The following is a 26,048-nucleotide window of genomic DNA, read 5'->3' as shown; positions in this document are numbered from 1 at the left end:
TCGAACAGAATTGTAAGATGAATACAAAGTGAGCAGTTCTTGAAAATTCCGCAGCTCGTGGTGTAGTGGCTAGCTTTGCTACCTCTGGAACAAGTGCTCCCGGTTTCGATTCCCGGCCGGGTTGGGGATTTTATCTGCACAGGGACTGGGTGCTTGTGTTGTCCTCATCATTTCGTCGTCATCATCATCATCATCATCATCAATCGTGACATTGGATAGACTGTTCCGTGTAAAAAATTTGGGACTTCGTATTATGACCCCGCAGTTGAGCGACCCACAAGCCAAACATCATCATCATCAATTCTTGAAAAGAAGTAACCAGCTAAGTCTCAACAACAGAGGATAATGGAACGTGGTCGAATTCAGTCAGGCGATGCTGAGGATATAAATTAAGAAATGAGACGCTAAACGTTGTAGATGAGGTTTGCTACTTGGGCAGCAATATAACTGAGGTTGGCAGAAGTAGAGACTATATAATATACATACTGGAAATAGCAGGAAACTCATTTCGGAAAGAGACAAATTTGTTAATACTTAATGTAAATTTGTTATGGAATATTTACTGAAGGTGTTTGTTTGGTATGTCGCCTCGTACGGAAGGGATAATGCGAAAGACAACAAGTTCAGACATGAGAAGAAGCTTTCGAAATGTGGTGCAACAAGACAATGCTGAATAGTAGATGGGTAGATCGAATAATTAATGAGGATATAATGAACGGAAACGTGGAGCAATGAATTTATTGGAACAACCTGACTTAACCAAGGGAACGGTTGACAGGACACATACTGAGGCATCAAGAAATCGTCCATTAGATAATGTAGGGAACCAATATTTTAAAAGGAGACAAATTAAATTAGTCGGACGTAGCAGTGGTTACTCATAAATGACGAGCATGGACACCTACATCAGGCCAGCCTTTGGACTGAAGATCGTACAGCAACCACGATATCTTATGGCAGTAGTTAAAAGACCTCTGATCACTTGTGTCCAGGGAAATCTTAAGACAAAAAAATTTTCTTCATAATCTCACATTTCAGAACTTGCATGAATGATCAAGTGATAAAAAATTAAGTACACTACTGGCCATTAAAATTGCTACACCAAGAAGAAAAGCAGATGATAACCAGGTATTCATTGGGCAAATATACTATACTAGAACTGACATGTCATTACATTTTCACGCAGTTTGGGAGCATAGATCCTGAGAAATCAGTACCCAAAACAACCACCTATGGCCGTAATAACGACCTTGACACGCCTGGGCATTGACACAAACAGAGCTTGGATGGCGTGTACAGGTACAGCTGCCCATGCAGCTTCAACACGATACCACAGTTCATGAAAACTAGTGACTGGCGTAGTGTGACGAGCCTGTTGCTCGACTACCATTGAACTGACGTTTTCTACTGGTGAGAAATCTGGAGAATGTGCTAGCCAGGGCAGCTGTCGAACATTTCCTGTATCCAGAAAGGCCCGTACAGGACCTGCAACATGCGGTCGTGCATTATCCTGCTGAAATGTAGGGTTTCGCAGGGATCGAATGAAGGGTAGAGCCACGAGTTGTAACACATCTGAAATGAAATGTCCACTGCTCAAAGTGCCGTCAATGCGAATAAGAGGTGACCGAGACGTGTAACCAATGGCACGCCATGCCATCACGCCGGGTGATACATCAGTATGGCTATGACGGATACACGCTTCCAATGTGCATTCACCGCGATGTCGCCAAACACGGATGCGACCATCATGATGCTGTAAACATAACCTGGATTCATCCGAAAAAATTACGTTTCGTCATTCGTGCACCCAGGTACGTCGTTGAGTTCACCATCGCAGGCGCTCCTGTCTCTGATGCAGCGTCAAGGATAACCGCAGCCATGGTCTCAGAGCTGATAGCCCATGCTGTTGCAAACGTCGTCGAACTGTTCGTACAGATGATTGTTCTCTTGCAAACGTCCCCATCTGTTGACTCAGGAATCGAGACGTGGCTGCACGATCCGTTACAGGCATGCGGATAAGATGCCTGTCACCTCGACTGCTAATGATACGAAGCTGTTGGGATCCAGCACGGCGTTCCGTATTACCCTCCTAATCCCACCGATTCCATATTCTGCTAAGAGTCATTGGATCCGCACCAACGCGAGCAGCAATGTCACGATACGATAAACCGCAATCGCGATAGGCTACAATCCAACCTTTGTCAAAGTCGGAATCATGATGGTACGCATTTCTCCTTCTTACACGAGGCATCACAACAACGTTTCACCAGGTAACGCCGGTCAACTTCTGTTTGTGTAAGAGAAATCGTTTTGAAACTTTCCTCATGTCAGCACGTTGTAGGTGTCGCGACCGGCACCAACCTTGTGTGAAGCATATTCTTCCTGTTGGTTAAATTTCGCGTCTGTAGCACGTCATCTTCATGGTGTAGCAGTTTTAATGGCCAGTAGTGTACTAACATTACAAATGTCTTTACCTTCACGCTGCCGATTTATGTATTGTACATGTATCGTCAGTTCAGTCACTAATGAGAAAGGACAATTTTTTTGTCTTGTATTTTCTAATGGTTCAGATGGCTCTGAGCACTATGGGACTCAACTGCTGTGGTCATAAGTCCCCTAGAACTTAAAACTACTTAAACCTAACTAACCTAAGGACAGCACACACATCCATGCCCGAGGCAGGATTCGGACCTGCGACCGTAGCGGTCGTGCGGTTCCAGACTGTAGCGCCTTTAACCACTCGGCCACTCGAGCCGGCTGTATTTTCTAGTATGGGTGTGAGGCTCACGGATCCTCACATATTAGGACAAAGTTTAAGTCACGTATAAATATGAGGTAATTTGTTGAAACAAATTACGCAAATTGGTTGATGGGTAGAAGCGTACAGTAGTATGAGACTGGTGTGTATGAAATGATGTAATTAACGATTATTTTTAATATACCAGAAAAGAATAATAATGATCAAAATTGTGTATTTTGAGTTTTACGGCGGCATAGTTAAATAAAATGAAACAGCGTCTATTCAGATAAAGTTCTTAAGCTTTCGGCAAGTGTCTTCACCATGCTTCTCAGTGGTTAAAACCTCTCACGGCCTGGGTGGGGTAGGCAAGGTGATAGCAGTCAGTGTTCTGCGTTACTGAGGTCGATTGTGGTGACAGCTGTCGAAGGCTTGAGGATTTTATTCCAGGTGAGACGACTTGAAAAGCAATAACGTTTTATCCAATACTGATAAATGATTTCAGTATACCATACATTATGATAAGAAACTTGATTGCTCTAAGGAGAGACGGAAGGCAATGTCTACACCCATTCTGCCAATGCTATTTCACCCATTAACAGGTACACTTTTTAGAAGACAATGAAATTTTTACTTAATGTATGTAGCATATATCCCTGCATTTACAAGTAAAGTGAACAAAATACCTACTACAGATTTGAGGGATTTTTTTTTTTTTTTGATCTTTCACTAATAAAATTTCACTTTTTCAAATACATTAATTATTATAAAACAGTTTCAGTTGGGTTTCTGATTCTCAGTTCCCTTGTAATAACTTACTACCATCCTGCGTATAAATTGACCAAATTTCATATTTCTAACTCAATTAGTTTGGAAAATAATAGTACCTGAAGATAAAAATATAGTATTGAGAAAATTAATTTAAAATTTAGTATTGTAATTTTAGTCTAGTTCTTGATGAGAATTACTTTGCACAAATATTTTCCTGCACTATACTGAGCATCATATGAATTATACTGATCTTCTTTTCTTCTCTTGGTCCCTCTTCTTTTCTGTCTAGCTTCTTTTGCGCATTTTAAATTAGCAGTTTCTGATTTAGGGATTTTCTCCTCACCTATTTGAACCAAGGATTTTCCAATATATCACTAGATTTTCTGCCCAATACATCCAAAAGATCTAGTTTTCTTGTTATACCATCATTGAAGCATAAAATAGCGTCATAGACATCTAATGTGAGGGTTGTAATCTGAACAAATATAGTTTTCCGTAACCGGGTCCAAATGACAGAATTCACAAATTCATTTAATTTTTGCGTTTTCCCTTGAAGAAATTTCTTGAACAAAGTTCCTTTACAACTCTAACCAAAGGTTTAATTTCGTTCATTTCTGCTGCAGGTAAGGAATTTTTGTTGTCATGTACTGCACTTCTCCAGTACTTGCGCCAAGTGTAACGCTCATAGGGGCAAAAACAGTGCTCAGGATTTGCATTTGTGGACATCTTATGGAAAAAGATAAACTATACGGTTTTTTCATGTATTCTAAATTAACATTTCTTTTTATGGTCAGGCTATAATAATTCTGTATTCTATTTCAACATTTGTCAGGCGACCTTTACCACCCTCTGAAACAATAACAAGCACGATCAGATCCATGAGTATCGGTAGTAGATGCAGGGTAAGAAACCTTGACAATAGAACAATAGACGCAGGTAATAACGTGCAAGGAATAAATGAGACCTGTGCATTATCTCTGCATGGTGCAAAAAATAAGACGTGGAACATGAATGACCGATAGCACAGAGCGTCATGAAAACTATCATAACTCACGAAAAGGTTATCGTATTTTTATGAAACAAAAACTGTTTTACCCAGGAAATAGCGGGCATTTAAAATACGCAAAAATCTAGAAATCGATTACTTGAGCCGATATGCCTTCCGTCTCCCCTTAAAAAATTCAAACATATGTCTGAATGTATGTATGAACTTCCTACGATATTTCTGCATACAACAGGTTTCGGAGGATGCGCTGCTACCGGTCATGGTGTGGATCTTCGGCGGTCACTTCACCCTCGGCAGCAACTCCAAGGAACAGTGGGGGCCCGACTTCCTGCTCGATGAAGGCGTCGTTGTCGTTCTGCTCAACTACCGAGTAGGGGTTATGGGTAAGTCTCACTTCCGATAAGTAGCTGTGCTGTCAAGTGCATTGTGGCGAAGGTGATGGAAAGGGTTGACACGATACGGTTGACGCGCACCTGATAGTGTCAGTGTAATGGTAATGCCTCAGCGAATTATGTTAAGTGGTAATCAGTATTACACATAATTAACTGATCTGTTGACAAGGCAACGAGACGTGTACGTAAACTTGGATTTTCTCTATTAACATACAACTATAACGCATGAAGCGCCTTAGGAATGTACAAGTAGACGTTAGTGAGGAAGTAGCCTATCCTTTGTACAAGCTTCCTCTTCACTGAAAACCAAGCAGGATGCTGAAAGTGCAGAGTGATTCAAAAAGAATACCACAACTTTAGGAATTTAAAACACTGCAACGACAAAAAGCAGAGCTAAGCACTATCTGTCGGCGAATTAAGGGAGCTATAAAGTTTCATTTAGTTGTACATTAGTTCGCTTGAGGGGCTGTTGACTAGGCGTCAGCGTCAGTTGGTGCTAAGATGGCGACCGCTCAACAGAAAGCTTTTTGTGTTATTGAGTACGGCAGAAGTGAATCGACGGCAGTTGTTCAGCGTGCATTTCAAACGAAGTATGGTGTTAAACCTCCTGATAGGTGCTGTATTAAACGTTGGTATAAACAGTTTACAGAGAATGGGTGTTTGCGCAAAGGGAAAAGTTCTGGACGGCCGAGAACGAGTGATGAAAATGTAGCACGCATTCAGCAAGCATTTGTTCGCAGCCCAGGAAAATCGACTCGCAGAGCTAGCAGAGAGCTGCAAATTCCACAATCAACTGTATGGAGAGTCCTATGAAAAAGGTTAGTTATGAAACCTTATCGTCTGAAATTGGTTCAAGCACTGTCTGGAGCTGATAAGATTAAAAGAATCGATTTCTGTGATTTTATCCTTGCTCAAATGGAAACTGATGAATCTTTCGTTTCAAAGATTGTGTTTAGTGATGAAGCAACTTTCCACACTAACAGGAAAGTCAACCGTCACAATGTCTGTATATGGGGCACTGAGAATCCGCGGGAAACAACTCAGTATGAACGTGACTCGCCTAAGGTGAACGTTTTCTGTGGCATTTCAGCCAATAAAGTTTTTGGTCCCTTTTTCTTCGAAGGTGCTACTGTAACTGGACTACAGTATCTGGAGATGTTAGAGTATTGGCTGTTCCCTCAGCTCGAACAAGAAGCACAACAATTCATATTTCAGCAGGATGGAGCGCCACCACATTGGCACTTATCTGTCAGTAACTACCTGAACGTCAACTACCCGAGGCGATGGATCGGCCGCCAGGCAGCCCGTGACAGAGCACTTCATCACTGGCCTCCAAGAAGCCCTGATCTTACCCCCTGCGATTTTCTCTTATGGGGGCATGTTAAGGATATGGTGTTTCGGCCACCTCTCCCAGCCACCATTGATGATTTGAAACGAGAAATAACAGCAGCTATCCAAACTGTTACGCCTGATATGCTACAGAGAGTGTGGAACGAGTTGGAGTATGTGGTTGATATTGCTCGTGTGTCTGGAGGGGGCCATATTGAACATCTCTGAACTTGTTTTTGAGGGAAAAAAAACCTTTTTAAATACTCTTTGTAATGATGTATAACAGAAAGTTATACTATGTTTCTTTCATTAAATACACATTTTTAAAGTTGTGGTATTCTATTTGAATCACCCTGTATATTTTTCGCGATTCTGACTATGGCGATTTTGACTATAGACAGGGTATACGCACTACTTTTGGTAAGAGATGACACTGATATCTGCGTCTATTAGATTCGGCAATTATTGTAATCGTTATTAAATGTCAGGACAGCGTGGGGTAACATATCACACCGCCCTTGACTATGGACAACTCTTTATGTTTAACTTTGGGGCGTTAGATTTTGTTTTCGTTTGTATATTTTTTTATTCGTTAAGTATTCCTTTATCAATGAGTGGCACTCATCTGAGAAATATCCATCTCTGCAGCTTGCTGATTTTCATTTCTCGCAAAATTAATGACGATAGGAAAAGGCACCTATTTCCCCTCTTCTCCTGGTAGCTGGAGGATAGTTGGACACAAAGAGGGGAATGCTCGCGTCCTTGTACCGTATATAACAATAAAAACTGATGAGCCTTTGTTGTAAATGACGTGGACTACATTCTCACTTTAAAATTGCTAACCATTTCACATTTTGTTAAGGGGGAGAAAGAATATTATGCAGTCAAAAGATTTCATCCGACAGTCTCAGCAGCATTAACAGAAAAAATTATATCAGTATACGAGAATAAGCCCGCGCTGCTTCTCGAGCGGGAAGGTGTGCCGTTCCCCGGCACAGCTCGGCCCGGTGGATTAGTTTCGAGGTCCGGTGTGCCATGCGTACGTAAAAATTTGGGATACTCTCGTCTGATATAAGACGTCCGGGGGGGGGGGGGGGGGCACTGGAGATCGAACCGCACAATAATCCTGAGTTCGGTGTGGGGCGGTGGTGGGGAGGGTGGACTGCTGTGGCCTATCGTGGGGTTGTGAACCACTGAGGCCTACAGCGGGACGAAGCCTCTCCATCGTTTCTAGGTCCCCAGTTCAATACACAATATACACACACAAAGGGGCAATATTAGTGGAGCTTCTGGAAATTCGTTTGCTCAGCAGAATTCTAACCTAGGCCATCCCGGATTGCGTGCTACACGAGCAGATTACAACATGTAATTGAGACCCGCCTGATGTCTGGGTTTCAAGTTCAGAACGAACTCTACTCAGAAAAGGTTCCTGTTCTTTGGGGTATGTATTACAATGTAGTGCATAGTGAAGTTCTACAATTAATTCAATTACTTATCATTTCCGTGCAGTAATTCTTTAAAATGTCCACTGCCACGATTAGCACAGAATATGTTATTACCGTTGTACTTGCTTTGTGATTCAAATAGAGGGGTGCCATGGATACAGAGACCACAGTACCCGCAATTTTGAACACCTATCGGAAACCGTAGGCTTGTTAATGTGAAAACTCTGCGAACATCCCTTTCCGAACGTATGGGAACAACACTGCACCACCACACTTTCACACCTCCGACCTCATTTCACTATGTGTCACAAGAGAATATGTATCATATTTCTTAAACAGTCCGTGTGAGAATTTTCCATCGTCCATCTCTTTAAAGTAAGTGTTCTTTATAGCCCGGTTTCAGTACTTTAATCTCCATTGCTCATTTCCGATTTCACTCCAGTAGAATGCTGAATACACTTCAATTAAAATTTGCTCATGGTAAAGCGCGGTTTAAGAGAATCATGTCTGAATAAAAAATGTTATTGTTAGTAAATACACGTACTCCTTGTAAGACTTTTTTTTCAACATACATCTACACTAGTTTGATCGTTGGCGCTTGTTCATCAGGTAGACCGAACTAGTATTTAACACTGGTTCCTCATTCCTACATTAAGTGTTCTATCTTTCTAGAATAAAGTTGCAGTTTTTGCAACAGTCGATATATTTCTTATGTAGATTCAATAACGTAACACTAGCGTTGCTAGCTACGGTGATGTGAGCGTCGTTTGTTTGTTGGTCTACCTCCTTATGAGGCCAACTAGACACTAGCTGTATTTCTGGCAGCATTCATTGCGTCGATTTTCCCTTTCACCTAGTGACATTTATTTCCAACATATGTTTCTATATGTCCAATGAGAAGTTTAACTTTCAAGTGTTTCACATTTACATCTTAATATTTTTATGTTCGCTTAATTTTCTTCGTAGGAAACAGCCGTTTAAGGAACTGTCTCCGAATGACTTAAATTTATCTACAATAAATACGTCTCCTCGGCAAATCGGGATAATGTATAAAAGTGTAACTTCTTCCTTACTAACATGGAGCCACTTTATATCAGTATACCTACTGTTGATGAACCCATTCTGTATCTGCGTCCCTGTACTTGTGTAACGTTCCTTGCTACGACCGTATTACGTAATGTAACCGAGTTACGCATCGATAAGACACTGGACTCCCGCTGGAGTGGATAACGATTGAGATCTGCGTCCAGCTACCCACGTTTTCCTAATTCGCTAAAGTGGATGGCTTCCTTGAAACGAGTTTAGACAATTTTCTTCCACATTCACTCCCAGGTCAGTGGCAACTCATTTCGACTTCGACAGGACGTTAAACATTAATATTTCTTCCTTCCTATGTAATCTTGTTTGAAACCTATGTGTCGTACTCATTTTTGAAAGCTAAGCCGTCGTCTCTGTTCCCTTTTACTACTCCTCGTAAGTTTTTCGTTAGTTACGTTCAGCTTAGCCCAAGCTCCGTGACAGGTCGCCCATTCCATATAACATTTTTCGTATGAGCTCACATGCAATCTGTGAACTTTCATGTTGGTGTAATTCCTTATACGTTTATCTGTCTTATTCTTGTTTCGCTGTTCAAATTTTCATTTATACCTTTAAACAAGTTGTGAAATTGGGACTTGATTTTATACGAGATGTTTCGTGTGCTGTGCAGGGCTGCTGAGCCTGAGTGACCCGATCGCCATGGGCAACAACGTTTTCAAGGACCAGGCAGCTGGCCTGCAGTGGGTGCAGGACAACATCCGCGCATTTGGTGGCGACCCGGACAAGGTGACGCTCTTCGGACAGAGCTCCGGCGGCATCAGCGTCGAGATGCACATGTACTCACCGCTCTCCAGAGGTATGCATCTAGCGTCGTTTCAGAAGCTGTGCGAACTTCGTATTGGTGCATTTGTCGGACAGTCAACGTGGGCTAGGCGTTTAGAGATTCGACTCACGTTATTTGCTTCACAGATGTTCCAAGGAGAGTGTCGGCCGTATATCATGATCTATTAGACACCTGTTGAATACCAGAGAAAATCGCTTTTAACTTCACGTTTAACTTGTTCGTATTTAAGAGGAACTGCGAAGTTACGCTTCCCAATGGAAGTATAGTTCGGTGAATATTTATAATAATACATAGTAACAAATCATTGAAGTTTTATTAGTGTATTATGTAACGTCATTTGTTTTTACTGTAGTCGGAATAACGAACATCTGTCGGTGGAAGGTATGGCGGAAAAAATGTTTTTAATTTCCCGGTCATAACGCATTTCACTAAATATCTTTTTCTAACTATGTAACCTTTTCTTTTACTGCTGGAGCAAAACTTGCAATACGCTGAGCTGCCTAAATCCATTTCATCTAATACTGGTATTTCCACCAGAGCTTTTGCGTCATATCCATGAAACGACGGTCAGAAACAATATCGTCTCTGAGCTAGGGTGCCGGAAAGTGTTCACACTGTGGAAGGTTTGCCAGAAGCTAACAAACGTTGGGAAGGGTACATCGTGCTCTTCTTCGAGACATAATTTTCTTACGCTTGTACAGAGAAATGGTGTTTTGATAATCATTTGATCATCGTAGTAACCACTGCAAAAATTATCGTTGTCTGGAAAACGCATCTCAAATGCAACTCACCTCATCCAGGAACAAAAGGGAACCATATGAGTCGTTGTATGAGGCGTTTCTTGGATTCGAGACAGCAAACCCCATCCTTTCCAGTCACAACTGTGACATAGTCGACAGTAAAAACAATTACCCAGGAGAACGAAAAACCAGTCCAAGTAGCAATTTTTTCTTTATTCATTCGGACCGAGATCCATTTTCAAATCATCAGAACGTAGTCGAAAATGATATTTCCGAACATGTCAAAAATGTGCAATGAACATTTACAGTGCGTACAGATATTTGGATGCACTGTAAATGCCCATTGCACATTTTTGACGTCTTTGGAAGTGCCATTTTTGACTATGTTATGATGATTTGAAAATGGGTCTCACCCCAAAACTAGTCATCAGGTGAATAAAAAGGGAAAATTTGAAACTTTGACTGGTTTTTCGTTCTAATGATCAACAGAAGTTGCTGACACAAGCTACTCCTGCGTGCTGGAAGTTAGTGATTACCCAGGATGCTGTGATGTTTCTCTTCACTCTACCAATAATTACTCTTATCCTTATCTCTGATGAACTGTTTCGTCTTCTGACTGGTAGGATACGGTCCGCCACGAATTCCTCTCCTGTGCCAACCTCTTCATCTCAGAAACTAGGGCCGGCCGGTGTGGCCGAGCGGTTCTAGGAGCTTCAGTCTGGAACTGCGTGACCGCTACGGTCGCAGGTTCGAATCCTGCCTCGGGCATGGATGTGTGTGATGTCCTTAGGTTAGTTAGGTTTAAGTAGTTCTAAGTTCTAGGGGACTGATGACAGATGTTAAGTCCCATAGTGCTCAGAGCCATTTGAACCATTTTTGCAACCTAGGTCCTCAATTATTTGTCTTCCTCTACAGTATCTGCCCCCTACAGTTACCTCTAGTGCCATGGAAGTACTGACGTCTTAACATATGTCATATCATCCTGTCCCTTCTCCTTGTCTTTGTATTCCACATATTCCTATCCTCTCTGATTTGCGCAGGACATCCTCATTCCTTATTTTATCAGTCTGCCAAGTTTTCAACATTCATCTGTGTCGTCACACCTCAAATGCTTGGATGCTTAACGAAGGGTTGTCACGCCTGACAACGGGTGTATTTGATCTCGTATTGATTGAGATTCAGCAATGCTGAAACACAAAGGGTAGGATTTGTTTCTTTTATTCCAGTCTGTGACCACAAAGCATGTTCTAAGACTATCGATTTTATTTCGTCCTCTAGAACTTAGAACTACTTAAACCTAACTAACCTAAGGATATCACACACATCCATGCCCGAGGCAGAATTCGAACCTGCGACCTTAGCAGTCGCGCGGGTCCGGACTGAAGCGCCTAGATCCGCTCGGTCACGCGGTCGGCGTTTAACAACCACTGGCATAAACATGATGTCTTACAAGAAATTTCACGTGACTGTGAGTCCCAGTTATGAAAAGTTCATTAACGTCTAAACGTTTGTCAGTGTAACGAACTGCTGCTGCTTGCTGCTTCCACTTCTCAAAATACCTGAAAATTGTCAAAGGCCGAAACTGTACAAGAGTATACAAATAAATTTAAAATAAGTACTGCTACATGTAGTAACAATTCAGTCAAACAGTTCGTCGCTGCTGCAGACCCAAGCAGACTGTAGATCGTTGACCATTATTGTATCATTAGTGAATTTCATTGTGAGAGGTTCTGAAACAGCATTACATTCATTTGCATCTGATTCGGGACAGCGTCCAGCAAGGCTCCGATAACAGATTTACTTTGCAGTCTGCACTGTCGCAACTTGGAACCTGCCTTTAGCAAATACCGATCTTCTGTCGTGTTTGCTGTAGGACTGTTCCGGGCCGGTATCTCGATGAGTGGATCGGCCCTCGGAGGAGACCACATCGCGGACACGAACCGCGAGATCGCCTTCTGCATCGGCGCGGAGCTGGGCCTGCAGACAGAGGATCCTCAGGAGCTGCTCACCTTCCTGCAGTCGGTGGAGGCTAACTCGCTCTACAACACGGTGCGCCTCTGACAGATATTCCCGGCGCTATGTGTAGCTCGGACAAATCAAACTAACTGAGCAACATGCAGAGTGTTCCATTAGACACGATTTATTTTAAATTTACTGTAACTATATGTAAATACTTCCTTCCAGCCGGCCGCTGTAGCCGAGCGGTTCTAGGCGCTTCAGTCCGGAACCGCCCTGCTGCTACGGTCGCAGGTTCCAATCCTGCCTCGGGCATGGATGTGTTTGATGTCCTTAGGTTAGTTAGGTTTAAGTAGTTCTAATTCTAGGGGACTCATGACCTCAGATGTTAAGTCCCATACTGCTTGGAGCCATTTAAATTTGAACTTCCTTTCGTATTAATCCCCAAAGCAACGGACGGCCATTGACATTTATCCCTGAACTTCAGCTTAGCTGCAATAGTTGTACATATACTACCTAAAGTGACATAGAAAATTTGAGTGGGACCACTTACCGCGAGCGGTCGCCTCGCCACTCAGGCTATCCAAGCACTCTCTCGGGGCTGACCCAAACTTCCACATATATCACACACCTATCTACTTCTTCTGACAGATTATTAAGCCATTTACCCACACTCGCACATCTCGTGATTCCCGTGCAGGTTTTAGAATCAAGACAACTGGAATTCATAGCCCGTCGTCGTCATTTTCGTCACATGCCCGCCGTCACCTAATATTGTACACTGCTGGCCACCGTAAATGCAACACCAAGAAAGACAAGAGGTAGCACAACAAAATTTATTTTGTAGATAACATGTTGACCAAGTATCAAATGATTACGTTTACAGACGTCTGTGACATGTGGTTCCTGCCAGAATCAGTAGCCAGAGTAGCCGCCATTGTTGGAGATCACCGCTGCCACACGTCTCGGCATTGAGTCAAAGAGACGTTGGATGTGTTCCTGGGGTACAGCAGCCCAAGCAGCTTCCACACGTTGCCAAAGATCAGCTGGTGTGGCAGCTGGGGATGTAATCTGGGTCACTCGTTAAGCAACCATGGACCAGATGTTTTCTATCGGCGAAAGATCCGGAGAGCGAGCCGGCCAGGGAAGCAATTCAATCTGGTTATTGACGAAGAACCTTTGGACAATGCGTGCCACGTGTGGTCGCGCATTATCCTGTTGAAATATGGCTGTGGCAGAGCCCTGAAGGTAAGGAAGGACAACTGGCTCCAGCACCTCTGATATGTAGCGCCGGCTATTTAAAGTACCGGCAATGCGTACTAGAGGCGTGCGAGAGTAATATCCAATACCGCCCCATACCATAATACCCGGTGCAAGACCAGTGTGGCGGTGCATAATGCAGCTGTCCAGCATCCTCTCTCCACGGTGTCTCCACACTCGAATCCGACCATCGTCGTGGTGCAGACAGAAGCGTGCCACGTCAGTAAAGACAACGTCATTCCATTCTGCCGTCCACATCCGTCTGTCATCACACCATTGGCGACGGAGACGTCTGTGGTTCTGCGTCAATGGTAGACGAAGCAATGGACGTCTTGCGGACAGACCACTCTGCTGTAAACGGCGTCGAATGGTACGCGCAGACACTGGATGATGCGTTACAGACGCTATGTGCTGTGCTGTGGTTCGGGATGTCACTGAGCGATCCGTCACTGCCATGCGCACAATTTGCCTATCAGCACGTGCAGTGGTGCACCGAGGTGAATGCGATCGACCACGTCGGTCCGTCGTACCCTCCTGCATCCAACGGTCACATATCCGCATTACAGTTGTTTGGTTTCGTCCAACACGACTAGCGATTTCTCTGTATGATAATCCACAATCTCGGTAAGCCACTATCCATCCTCTGTCGAACTCGGATACTTGATCAAACGATGTTCGCTGTTGTCTACGAGGCATAACTGATCGTCTTGTGAAACAACCACAAGGTAAACACACGTGCCGAACGTACACTCGTCGAAATCGCCAAGCCTTAAATGGCGCTATGAGGTGGCGTCACAGGCGCGCGTGATGTGCGTCTGCGCTGAAATTCTAACCAGTTGCATATCTCATCGCTGCAAATCCATGGTGCAAATTTCACTTGATTCGGATGCTTCCTTCAGGGTGTTGCATTTACAGTGGCCAGCAGTGTGTTTGTCTTTGATGATGAACTACAGTTCCAAATTTTGAAATTTATTTCTGAAATTCAACTTAACATTCATATTTGAATGTCTACTATCTAAAGCCTAAGTGGTAAGGTGACCGCTCATAATCGGAAAACCTGGGTTCTTGTATCGGTCCAGTAAAATTTTCATATTTCGATTTAGATAGTACATTTATACCTCTTACAGTTAAGCTGAATTTTAGGAACAAATTTTGAATATTTGCAACTGTAGTTCGTCATCAAATACAAGCAAAGGATAACGCCTAATATCTCACGCAGTTCTGATGATGCATCTTCTTCTGAGGCGGAACGCATGATTCAATATTGGGACTGCTCTTTAACTTCGGATATGTAAATGACATTCAGCCTCATACTGACATGCGATACTTTTTGCTGATGAGGCAAGCATCATAATAAAGCCCTACAGGATATACTGAAAATATCTAGTATCGAGCTCCTTTATCGGATTAAAAAAAATTCTACTTCACGCTGCAAAACACAGATAGACCCAATACATGGGCTACATTTTCAGGAGCAAGGGACAAAAAATATTCTTTATTACAGGAAAAGTAAATGGCGAATGGTCCGTTAGCAATCAGAGAGAATAGTGGTTGAAAGATATTTGAGGATGAATACATGTACATCAAAAGAAGACTTCTACGCTTCAGTGTTAAGATCAGAGCTAACTATGTGTGTCACCAACCTTTGTTATGAGATGGCGTTCTAAGGAGGAGACAGAGGTACAAAAACAGAACCGGTTCTCAGTAAATAAGGACAAAGAGTAAAAGACACAGTATTTATCATTATCAATAATGCTAAAGTAAGAACTAAATGAAATATGTAAGAGTAAATGTTCAAATTTTCTACGAGTCGATGTGGACCATAACTTTAACTGGAAAGCACATATCACAGATCGCCTGAAATCATTAGCATCAGCCGCCCGGGATGATCGAGCGGTTCTAGGCGCTTCAGTCGGGAACCGCGCAACCGATACGGTCGCAGATTCGAATCCTGCCTCGGGCATGGATGTGTGTGATGTCCTTAGGTTAGTTAGGTTTAAGTAATTCTACTTTCTAGGGGACTGATGACCTCAGAAGTTAAGTCCCATAGTTCTCAGAGCCATTTGAACCATTAGCATCACTGTGCGTATAAATGCCGACGCTGGTGATGAGAGAATAAACATAAACATGCTCAAAGACTAGTGCAGGCAATTTCCTAAAAAAGGCCACTGCACGTTGCGAACAGCCTAACAATGCTGTTACCCTGTCACGAATTTGGTCGAGAAAAAGCAGTCGCAATTTTAAACTAAGGAAACGGAGTTAAATATAATGGTAGGACCAAAATTAGCCTTGGATGTTCATTACTTAGTCACACTGTTGCGCAGAGAGCACCAATAGAAACATTAGGTCACTCCCTATGTGAATGAAAGATGATGGCAAAACTCTAGCTAATTAACTGGTCAGCATGTAGCCATTCTTTCACAGAAAACTTCAACAAATCCGAAGCGATAGTGTTCTTATACATCTATGAGACAACGACATATCGTAGTAGGTCTTCGTATTTCCGTCCATCTGTTAAAATAATGGCTAATTCTCAGATGATTTTTGTGTGCTGTTGATCCTTTACGTTGACTTCCCGATCGTCACATGACTGTTACGCAGTTTTTCTTACAAGCAGACCACTCGACAGTGGGATTTTTGTACTTTTTTTGTATTTACAGTGCCAGTACGTGAAGTTCAGGACTCAAATATCAATTCAGCCCTCAAAAATTCCGGACAAAATCGACATTGAAGATTTCCGAGGAACTTTAACTCACTAAAATTTAGGTAACTTTCCCGATGTACCGCGTGGCTCAGTCGACGGCGCTCGAGAATGTTATGTGGATAATCCATGGATTGCTGGTACCGATCTCCCTATGCGCTTTTTTAGTTCGGTTCGTATAACTACACCGTTTAAATATAAAATTCAGAGAATATTTTCTGAATATCACACATCTGATGTTCAATTTTTAGACAAATGTAAGAGTTCCTTTTTCTAATCACATATTGTTCAAATGTTCAGATGTGTGTGAGTACATAAGGGACCAAACTGCTGAGCTCATCTGTCCCTAGACTTACACACTACTTAAACCAAATTATGCTAAGAACAACACACACACACACACACACACACACACACACACACACACACACACACACACACATATGCCGGAGAGAGGACTCGAACCTCCGGTGGGAGGGAATCATACATTGCACGCACCGCAAAAATAAATTCTTAATTAAACATTATATTGGCTGTGATCCGGCAATCGTTCGCTATTTAGTTACAAGACGTGTATACAGCCACTTCGGTTGCACAACATTTTGTCAGTTGACCATGGTTTCAGTTGCAATAGGGCAATATTCATCAGAATATCTACACCCTGGTCAATACAAAATTTTGTACAACTGAAGTGGCTGAATACGCGTCTTGTTAATAAATTCTTAATTGTTAATATTCTATTAAAGACGTTCCTGATTTTTTTAAATTTAACAGACCTTTTAAGATATCATATATGTTAGATGCAGCAATGATAGTGGTGAAAAAACAGGAAGTAGAGAGAGGCGTTACACTCTCTGCAGTCAGCAAAAGGAACAACAATTTGCTCTCTTTATCTATTTTCAAAAGACAATAAAGGAAGAAAATTATAAAAGTATAAAAATCTTCCAGAAATATTCTGTTGACTAACATGAAGTCCTCGTCAGATGGTCTTCAGTGCGCTGGCTGTGTGGTCTCGTACAAACAGTTGCTGCTTTAAAAGGAGCATCGCCGCATCTACACAGCAGTTTTAACTAAAAATCTGGCAGTTACTTCAAAATGCCGATAAAGTATCAAAAAATATCTAAGTGTATTTTGACTTGACTTTGTAGCTAGAACATTGGGTAGACGACTAGATATGAGATCTTAACTCTGGCGAGCGATTTTATGTTTATATCTTTTTGTGTGTTTCAGAGCTGTGGGGTGGGCTTCATGATCGCCATAGAGCCTGAAGCGGAGGGGGCATTCATGACGGCTGACCACAGCAGGCTCGGAGCGTGGGCTGCAGCAGGCAACTACACCCACATGCCGCTCCTTACCGGGGTTACCACTGGCGAGTACAACTTGCAGATGCAGGGCGGTAAGTGACATCAACCAGTCACTCGAGTGACTCACTGCTGTGTACTTAGAAACGAACGCTTGGTAATGGCGATGAACCGATATCCTCTGTTACCGACAGAAGCAGATTAAGAAGGTTCCGTACCTTCACTCGTTTAAACAGTGGCTATCACTCAAGTCACACTTTCTGTTTGGGACACACGTCTGATATTCGAGAGTAGAGAGATTCAAAATACAGATGAGAAGACCTTCAGAATGGTGACGTTCATCGCCAGTCAGAGACAGTGTTCACACCATACAATGAAGGCTTTCAAGACCGGATGGTACAGTTGTTGATGATTCTTCCGGGTTATATTGGCGTGTATTCCATGGACCACGGCCATATAACCGGGAAGAATTATCAACAACGGTGTTCACATCGTTTGACGCTATTCGTTGATGCCTTGGCTGCTCCATAATACACGTCACATTGGCTGCAGATTTCGATACACGGGAGAGCAGCGTCCGTTCCTAGCACGTTGTTCTGTGGATAGCTGCTGGACTGTATTACTTTTGCCTCCAGTATTGTTTTCTTCCAGAAGGCAGATATTCATAGTTTCCTGTTTCTTTAACTTATCCGTAAAAGACTGTTTACCCCTGTGCGAATTTTTCATTCGATAAAAATTACGAGCCAAAGCATTTGACATGACTCCATTTAGTAATTATAATGACACCAAAAGTACGTGAAAATGAAGTCCTGGAAGGCGGAAACGTTATTTGTTGTAATATTCGCGTAGTTACCACAAGGGTATCAAAAAAAGAAAAACCTTCCCTGTGTGAACCAAATAGGGACTGTCCATTTTCGCAACATCCCTAAATTTGAGTATGAAACTAGATGTACTTTGTGTGAACAATTCCACTTTTGTAACCAATTTTCTTACAACAGTAAGCCTTGATCAACCAGAAATATGTTATTTAAATTTGTTATGGCCAGTTCCTTCTGGGTGGACACCACAGATTTGACAAAGCTGAAGAAAGACACCGTCCCACCAGGTAGTATTAAAAATTGTACTTTATTAATCACTACTTGAAAATGAGCTAAGTTCGGAAAAAGTAGTGCTTAATGTACAGTTTTAAATACAAACTGGTGGAACTCTTTCTTAACATATGTTATTTTTATCATTTGACTTGTGTGTATGATACATTAAAGGAGATATCTCCTAGTAGTACTGGTTGTTTCGAATCCAGTATCCCCTTCAATAGTTCTGTTACTGCATGTTAATGTGACTGCTGTTCGAGAAAACACAGCTAACTAATGTGAAGGATTTACCAACTCCTAAGCTCAGACTACTGTAGGTCTCAATGAATGTTTAAGGTCACTTAACGTCATATTATTTGAGAATTTGACTCACGGATGTATGAGAGCCTACTACCCACTGTGGGACACGATATGTATTGCTTCTGCCCATTAACTATTCCTGAAGACGGTAAAAGAAGATGATCAAGCTGCAAGACCATCCAACCGCGCTACGATCACAAAAATTTATTTTACGCGAGCTATTGATGCCGGTGATATGCCATTTTCCAGTAATTACTGCCATCCTGATAAATTTACACACTCAATTTTCGTGGGTGAACACAGTGTAGTCTATCATTTCATACATTTGAATATGACAGCGGTACGTAACACAGGGTGTACATAAAGTCCGGGAACACTTTCAGTTATTTATGGAATAAGAACCAAACATTATACAGATATCATACATACGTCATTTTGAAGAGAAACCCTGAGAGTATTTTGTTTTTCATGTATACCGCCACAGCGTAGTCTAGTAATTGTCCGGTAGCCAGCGTTAGTCACAAACTTGGTGACTTCAGGGTCGGAACGAGCTTTCTGTGTGTTGGAGTTCGACAAAAACACCAGATCTCACTCCATGTGACTTTTTTCTGTGGGAACACATTAAAGATCTGGTGTCTGTAACGCCTCTACCACGTGATGTAGCAGAGCTCCAGGAGGGAATACGGGAAACGACTGCGACAGTCGACGATGCCATGCTGGGACGGGTATGGCAAGAATTCTATTACCGTATTGACATCTGCCGGATCACTCATGTTTCGCATATCGAATATTTGTAAACAAGACTTACAGTTTCTCCTCAAAATGCAATATGTATGACATCTGTACAATGTTTAGTTCATGTGCAGTAAATAATTGAAAGCGTTCCTGGACTTCATACACACCCTGTAAACGACAAAAGAAGGTGACTGTGTAAATTAATTAAAATAGGAGTGAGCACCTGAAAATGGCGCATCTGTGAGTTCGCTAGACCTTGTGAAACAAGAGACTGTTCGTCATACAGTTAAAGTAAAAAATAGAATTGTTGTTCAGTAAATGTGTAGTTGTGGTATTCGATATGAGAATAGGTTATTAGAGAAATAATTGTTGAGCACAGGGACATCTAATTTCGTTGTTGATTGTCATCATCATCCAATACACATCCAATGCCAAAACAATAACTACCCACCGCCATACACCCATACTGTCCTCAGAGGAACACAACACTAGTTGTGCATACACTAACTGACATAGAGGGTAAGTGATACTGCTGTGGTAATTGCAGATCGAATTACTTCTGTAGAGAAACTGGTAGTATGGTCCCACATCAGTATGAGGTTACAGGCCCTCTGGCCTGATTTCATATACGGATACGGTTGGGAAGTGCAACCTAAGAACGTTGCAGCCTCTCCTGAGACAAAGCTACTCGCAACTCTCGTAAACGCTCCTTGATACATTGCATACAGGCAGTAACACAGAGTTGACGTTCGAGCAGGTTGACACATGCTCTGTCGAAAGGCGAGAACAGATCGGGGGATCCTGCAGGCCACGAGAATACCTCAGTATCACGCAGACGGTTCATAGAGGCACATGCTGTATGTGGACGAGCATTGCCGTCTTGAAAAATGGCAGCACGATACTGTTACAAGAGTATCTCTTGTAGATAGAATTAGGATTGTTTTTCTTGATTTATATCAAGCTTTTTGATTGGAAGTCAAATGTACTATTTATACTATAAAAACAATTATCTACCTCATCAATAAATAAAGATGTATAAGAATAATCATACTACGTCTACGAAGTGTCAGTACCATGCTGCTGCTTCAAATCCAAAGTGGTGTCTTGGCGAGAATTGATTTATTCAGTGTCGAAGTAGGCATGTTGTTAAGAAGATTGATCCAATGATTACGTGGAGACCATGAAACCCTGTTGCAACAAAGAATGTTGATCCATAAACGGCATCTGCAATAGTGAAAGGTGGTTCTCAATATTCATATGCTTGGAGTATTGTGAAATATAGTCCTAATAATACTGTAAAACATAGTCCTTGTAATGCTTGAGTATGATTGGATTCTATTAAACTATGATGTGCTCATGTTACAGTTACTCCTGAGGCTAGAAGAATAGCTGTATTAAGTAATGGAATTTTTATGGGATTAAAAGGTTGAATTCCTATTGGAGGTCATAATATTCCTAGTTCAATTGTAGGTGCTAGTCTTCTTCTGAAGAAGGTTCAGAAGAATGAAACGAAGAATAATACTTCTGGTGCAATAAATAGGATTATTCCTCATCGTAATCCAATTGATACAAACCCTGTATGTAGTCCTTGATATGTTCCTTCTCGGACTACACCTCGTCATCATTGAATTATAGTTAGTAAGGTAATTCCGAATCCAGGATGTCTGTGACGAACAATTGTTCCATCAGAGTTCCCTCAGTACCATTCTTTCTGGTCACGGCACAGCCCAAACGTCGCCGTCTCAGTAGGGGTGTTAATGGCAGCCTACGCATGAGTCGGTAACTCCATAGTCCGACGGTTTCTGGACTCCGACCAATGGCACAGGGTGACACATGTTGCAGGGAGTCCATTACTTGTTTCCGGATAGCAGGCACAGATGTGAGGCGGGTATGATGTCTTGGTTCACAATAAGCCGATCCTTGTTTGTGATGGTCAGCCTGAACCCCGACTATTAATAGGACTGCCCAAGAATTCCAACATTGGACCGCAAATCTGGATATTGGCTGATTCGACCAGCCAGTCAAATGGAGACCTACAATGATGCCCATTTGAAACTGCCAGGCTCCAGTAATGTTGCCTCACGTGAGTATGTGGCTTCTCCGTGTCCATCACAGTGAAAATGAAATGAAATGATCGTATGGCATTGTTGGCTGGGAAGCCCAATTCGGGTTCGGCCGCAAGTCCAAGCTTATTTCAGGCGACGCCACAATGGGCGACTTGCGTTCCCATGCTGTGGATGACACAACACCCAGTCCACGAGCAGAGAAAATCTCCAACCCGGCCGGGAATCGAACCTGGCTCCACTGCATGTGAGGCAATCACGTTACCACCCAGCTAACCAGGCGGACAGTAATCAGTCAACGTCGGACTGTTCACAACCCTTACATAGGCCTGGGCCTGGTAACAAAGCTCTGGACAAACAGCACCAATGCACTCTACTTGTCAGAGAATTCCAGCTCTAATAATTTCCTCACCCAACAATGGCGTGAGTGTGTGCGAACGTACTTTGATATCCGACGGTGTCTCCACAGTGCTTCACTTTCTTTGTGAGGCAGTGTGCAATAAATTTTGAATTTGTCGTATTCGTGGCCTTATCTTGCGGCTGCAACAGTTTTGGAGGGATTGATACATAAGGGGCGTTAAAAGAGAAACGAGCCGAACGCACAATTAAAGAAAACATTACCTGTATGTTAGAAGTATTGACCCTGGCTGTTGAGACACTTGTCCCACTGGGAAAAAGGGCGGTGAATGGCTGTCTCATAAAGTTCCTGGGGCTGCGGTGTTAACCAGTTCCGCACATACAGCTGGACGTCGTCATCCGAGATGAATCGTTTGCCCCTCAGAGCCTTTTTAAGGAGACCAGAAATGGCGTAATCACAGGGAGAGAAATCCGCTGTATGGAGGGTGGCCGAGAACTTCCCATCTGAATTTCTGCAGAAGTTCCGCCAGTGTGTTGGCCGTATGAGGCTTTGCATTATCGTGGAGCAGAATGACCCCACTGGTGAGATTGCCTGGTCGGTTTGATTTGATCGCTTGGCGAAGGGTGGTCAATGTTTAAGAGTAACATCTTGGTCAAAGAAGAACGTCAGCATAGCGATTCACCTCGGACGACGACGTCCAGCTGTATGTGCGGAACTGGTTAATATCGCAGCTCCGGGAATTTTGTAAGACAGCCATTCACCGCCTTGTGTCGTGGACGTCCAACCATTTAGAGCCTAATGGTTGTTTCACTGTCCTTCACCTCTTACCGTAGATGCTCGTGACAGTAGCATGTGAACTTCCAACCAGATTCGTCATTTTAGAAATACTCGTTCACAGGCTCTGCGTAATAACAATCTGCCCTTTGTCAAAGTCACTTGTCTCAATGGATTTCTCCATCTGCAGCCCATATCTTCGCTAAGGTGATTTCCCATTAGTGTTTCTCCTGCTTACGTACTTCTATTACCATGTCACGTGCCCGCAACGGCACCAGGTGGCATCCAAATTTGCGGTGTTCAGTGGTCATAATGTTTTGGCTTGTCTGTGAGTACTCGAATACTGCTCAAGTGTATGGGACCCACACTAGGTCTAAGTGACACTAAGCACATACAGTGAAGCAAGGTGCAAATGATGTAAGGATTGTTTGACTGGACGAGGGTGTAACATACGAAATGCTGAAAAATCGTAACTGTTAGACACGCTAGAATAGAAGGCGTACATCTAACAGAAATCAGCTCGGAAAAGTCCAAGGAACGAGATTTCGAGCTTTTGTCTGGTGAACTTATGGATATAGGTGAACCCGTTACAAACAGATGCTGTAAGTTCAAGCAGAGAAAAGTAGTATAATCGTAATACGTAATAGCTTCCACAGAGGCTTGCCACAGATATTCCGTCCACGCTCCTCTCGTGGGTGGAACCTGAAGAACCATGTGTATGATAATGAAAAGTACCTTGTAGTGGACTGCTGATTGTAGGTGTAGAAGTATATGGAGCACGAATGCAGGATGTTAATACTTGTATTGCGATTACGACAGTTCGTCTCTTTTCCTTACAGATTCTGGAGGCGAGGCCATCATCGCCGATTCTGTGCTGGAGCAGCTCAACACGGACTTCGAGGGGGCCATCGACTTCGTCCTGCGCCTGGGTGACATTGAGTCCAAGCGGCAGGCGGCGACCGCCCTCAGGCAGTACTACTTCGGCAACATCACCAACATCACGGCTGACGACGCCGTCCAGTACGCAGCTGTGAGTACATACGTACCGCAGCCAATTAAACAAGAATTTCGGACTTAAACTGGGTCGCATGATTAATGCTTTCGCTTCGCCTTGTCCCAGATGATGACGGACCTGAACAACGGAGAGCCGGCAGACACGACGGTGCGACTGCTGAGCACCACCATGACGCAGCCCGTCTTCTACTACCAGTACGACTACACGGGAGCGAGTCCGGACATCGGCCTGCCCGGTGAGTGTGAGGCAAGGCAGAAACAAGCTGAGGGGGGCGTTTCTCGCTTGCATACGAAATCTGGCGGAATCTGCAACAACTAAACTGTCAAAAAAAATGTTTGACATCGGTTTTAAAGAAATGTTGCTTTCGGCTTTCGTCTTTCCTCGGAGCTTCTGAACTCCAACGTGCGGTCCTCGCTGGATTCCACGCACTCCCAACGATGCGCGGTAATGGCCTAGGTGAACCAGTTGGGCCCGAAGAGCGCCGTGTCGTCCTCTGGCAAAGATGTCATTGGATGCTGTATGGAGGTGCCTGCGATTAGCTCACCATTCTCTAACTCGTTGTCACCTTTTTTCTTAACCTTGGCACCACTACTAATCAGTCTTCAGTTGGTATAACGAGCTTGACTTCATTCCGTACCACTCCTCCTACCAAGTAAAAACCCTCGCAGTGCCAGGAATAAAATCTAGAGCCACCTCATAGCAATCAAATCCCGTTGACCGCTCAGTTAAGGAGGTACACAGCGATGCGCAATGCACGAGACAAATTACAGGATTTGCTTTGAAACGTTTATTGGTAGACCTTCATTAATCCTCTGTACTCTTAAACTACCAAGTCAGTCCAAATAACAGTCCTCTATAAGTGATCTCCAAAACAGCGTTAAATTCTTACTACTCAACAATGCAAGCTCTGTGGCTACCCAAGCACTCTGTCCCCCTCCCTATTTACATCGAACAGGCATAGCCGAACGAAAATTTTCCTAGAACATAATTCACTCGTCCCAGAAACAGTAGGTAGACCCAATCGCATGCGGAACTTCACGTTGCACCACAATGATCACCTACTCAAGGTGTAAGAGAGGAATATTTGTAGCGCACAAACAAACTATCAAAATAAGAGGACCATAAACATACATACACTATGAGATCAAAAGTATGCGGATACCCTCAATAACGTACGTTTTTCATATTAGGTGCATTGTGCTGCCACCTATTGCCAGGTACTCCATATCAGCGACCTCAGTAATCATTAGACTTGGTGATAGTGCAGAATGGGGCGCTCCGTGGAACTAATGGACTTCGAACGTGCACAGGTGATTGGGAATCATTTCTGTCATACGTCTGTATGCGAAATTTCCACACTCCTAGACATCCCTAGGTCCACTGTTTCCAATGTGGTAGTGAAGTGGAAACGTGGAGGGACACGTACAGCACAAAAGCGAACAGGCCGACCTCGTCTGTTGAGTGGCAGAGACCGCCGACAGTTGAAGAGGATCGTAAAGTGTAATAGCAGACATCTATCCGGATCATCAAACAGGAATTCCAAACTGCACCAGGATCCACTGCAAGTATTATGAACGTTGGGTAGGAGGTGAGAAAATTTGGATTTCATGGTCGAGCGCCTGCTCATAAGCCACACATCACGCAGGTAAATTTCAAACGACGCCTCGCTTTGTGTAAGGAGCATGAGCATTGGACGATTGCGTATTTTTCATGGAGGGGGCTTGTACCCCTTGCTGTTCTGCTTGGCACTATCGCAGCACAGGCCTACACTGATGCTTTAAGCACCTTCTTACCTCTCACTGTTGAAGAGCAATTCAGGGATGGCGATTGCATCTTTCAACACGATCGAGCACCTGTTCATAATGCTCGGCCTGTGGCGGAGTGGTTACACGACAATAACATCCCTGTAATGGACTGGCCGGCACAGAGTCCTGGCCTGAATCCTATAGCACACCTTTGGGATGTTTTTGGAAGCCGACTTCGTGCCAGGCCTCACCGACCGACATCGATACCTCTGCCTAGTGCAGTACTCCGTGATGAATGGGCTGCCATTTCCCAAGAAATCTTTCAGCACCTGATAGAACCCATGTCTAAGAGAGTGGAAGCTGTCGTCAAGGATAAGGGTGGACCAACACCATTCTGAATTCCATCAGTACCGATAGAGTGCGCCACGAACTTTTAAGCCATTTTCA

General features: G+C 43.2%; 1 protein-coding gene across 1 annotated transcript in view; it reads left to right on the top strand.

The window, feature by feature from the left end:
* LOC124803135 (pyrethroid hydrolase Ces2a-like) overlaps window positions 1–26,048 on the top strand; it is a 184,241-nt gene that overhangs the window by 58,462 nt on the left and 99,731 nt on the right. The window contains exons 4-9 of the mRNA XM_047264314.1: window positions 4,747–4,897; window positions 9,389–9,574; window positions 12,176–12,351; window positions 17,450–17,615; window positions 23,681–23,871; window positions 23,962–24,091. Coding sequence (XP_047120270.1) covers window positions 4,747–4,897; window positions 9,389–9,574; window positions 12,176–12,351; window positions 17,450–17,615; window positions 23,681–23,871; window positions 23,962–24,091 — 1,000 coding nt within the window. The remainder of the gene's footprint in view (window positions 1–4,746; window positions 4,898–9,388; window positions 9,575–12,175; window positions 12,352–17,449; window positions 17,616–23,680; window positions 23,872–23,961; window positions 24,092–26,048) is intronic.

The sequence above is a fragment of the Schistocerca piceifrons genome, chromosome 6 (genome assembly GCF_021461385.2).
Source record: "Schistocerca piceifrons isolate TAMUIC-IGC-003096 chromosome 6, iqSchPice1.1, whole genome shotgun sequence".
NCBI classification, from domain to species: Eukaryota; Metazoa; Arthropoda; class Insecta; order Orthoptera; family Acrididae; genus Schistocerca; species Schistocerca piceifrons.
Note: the sequence above shows the minus strand (reverse complement) of the source record. Positions and strands in the feature narration are given on the sequence as shown.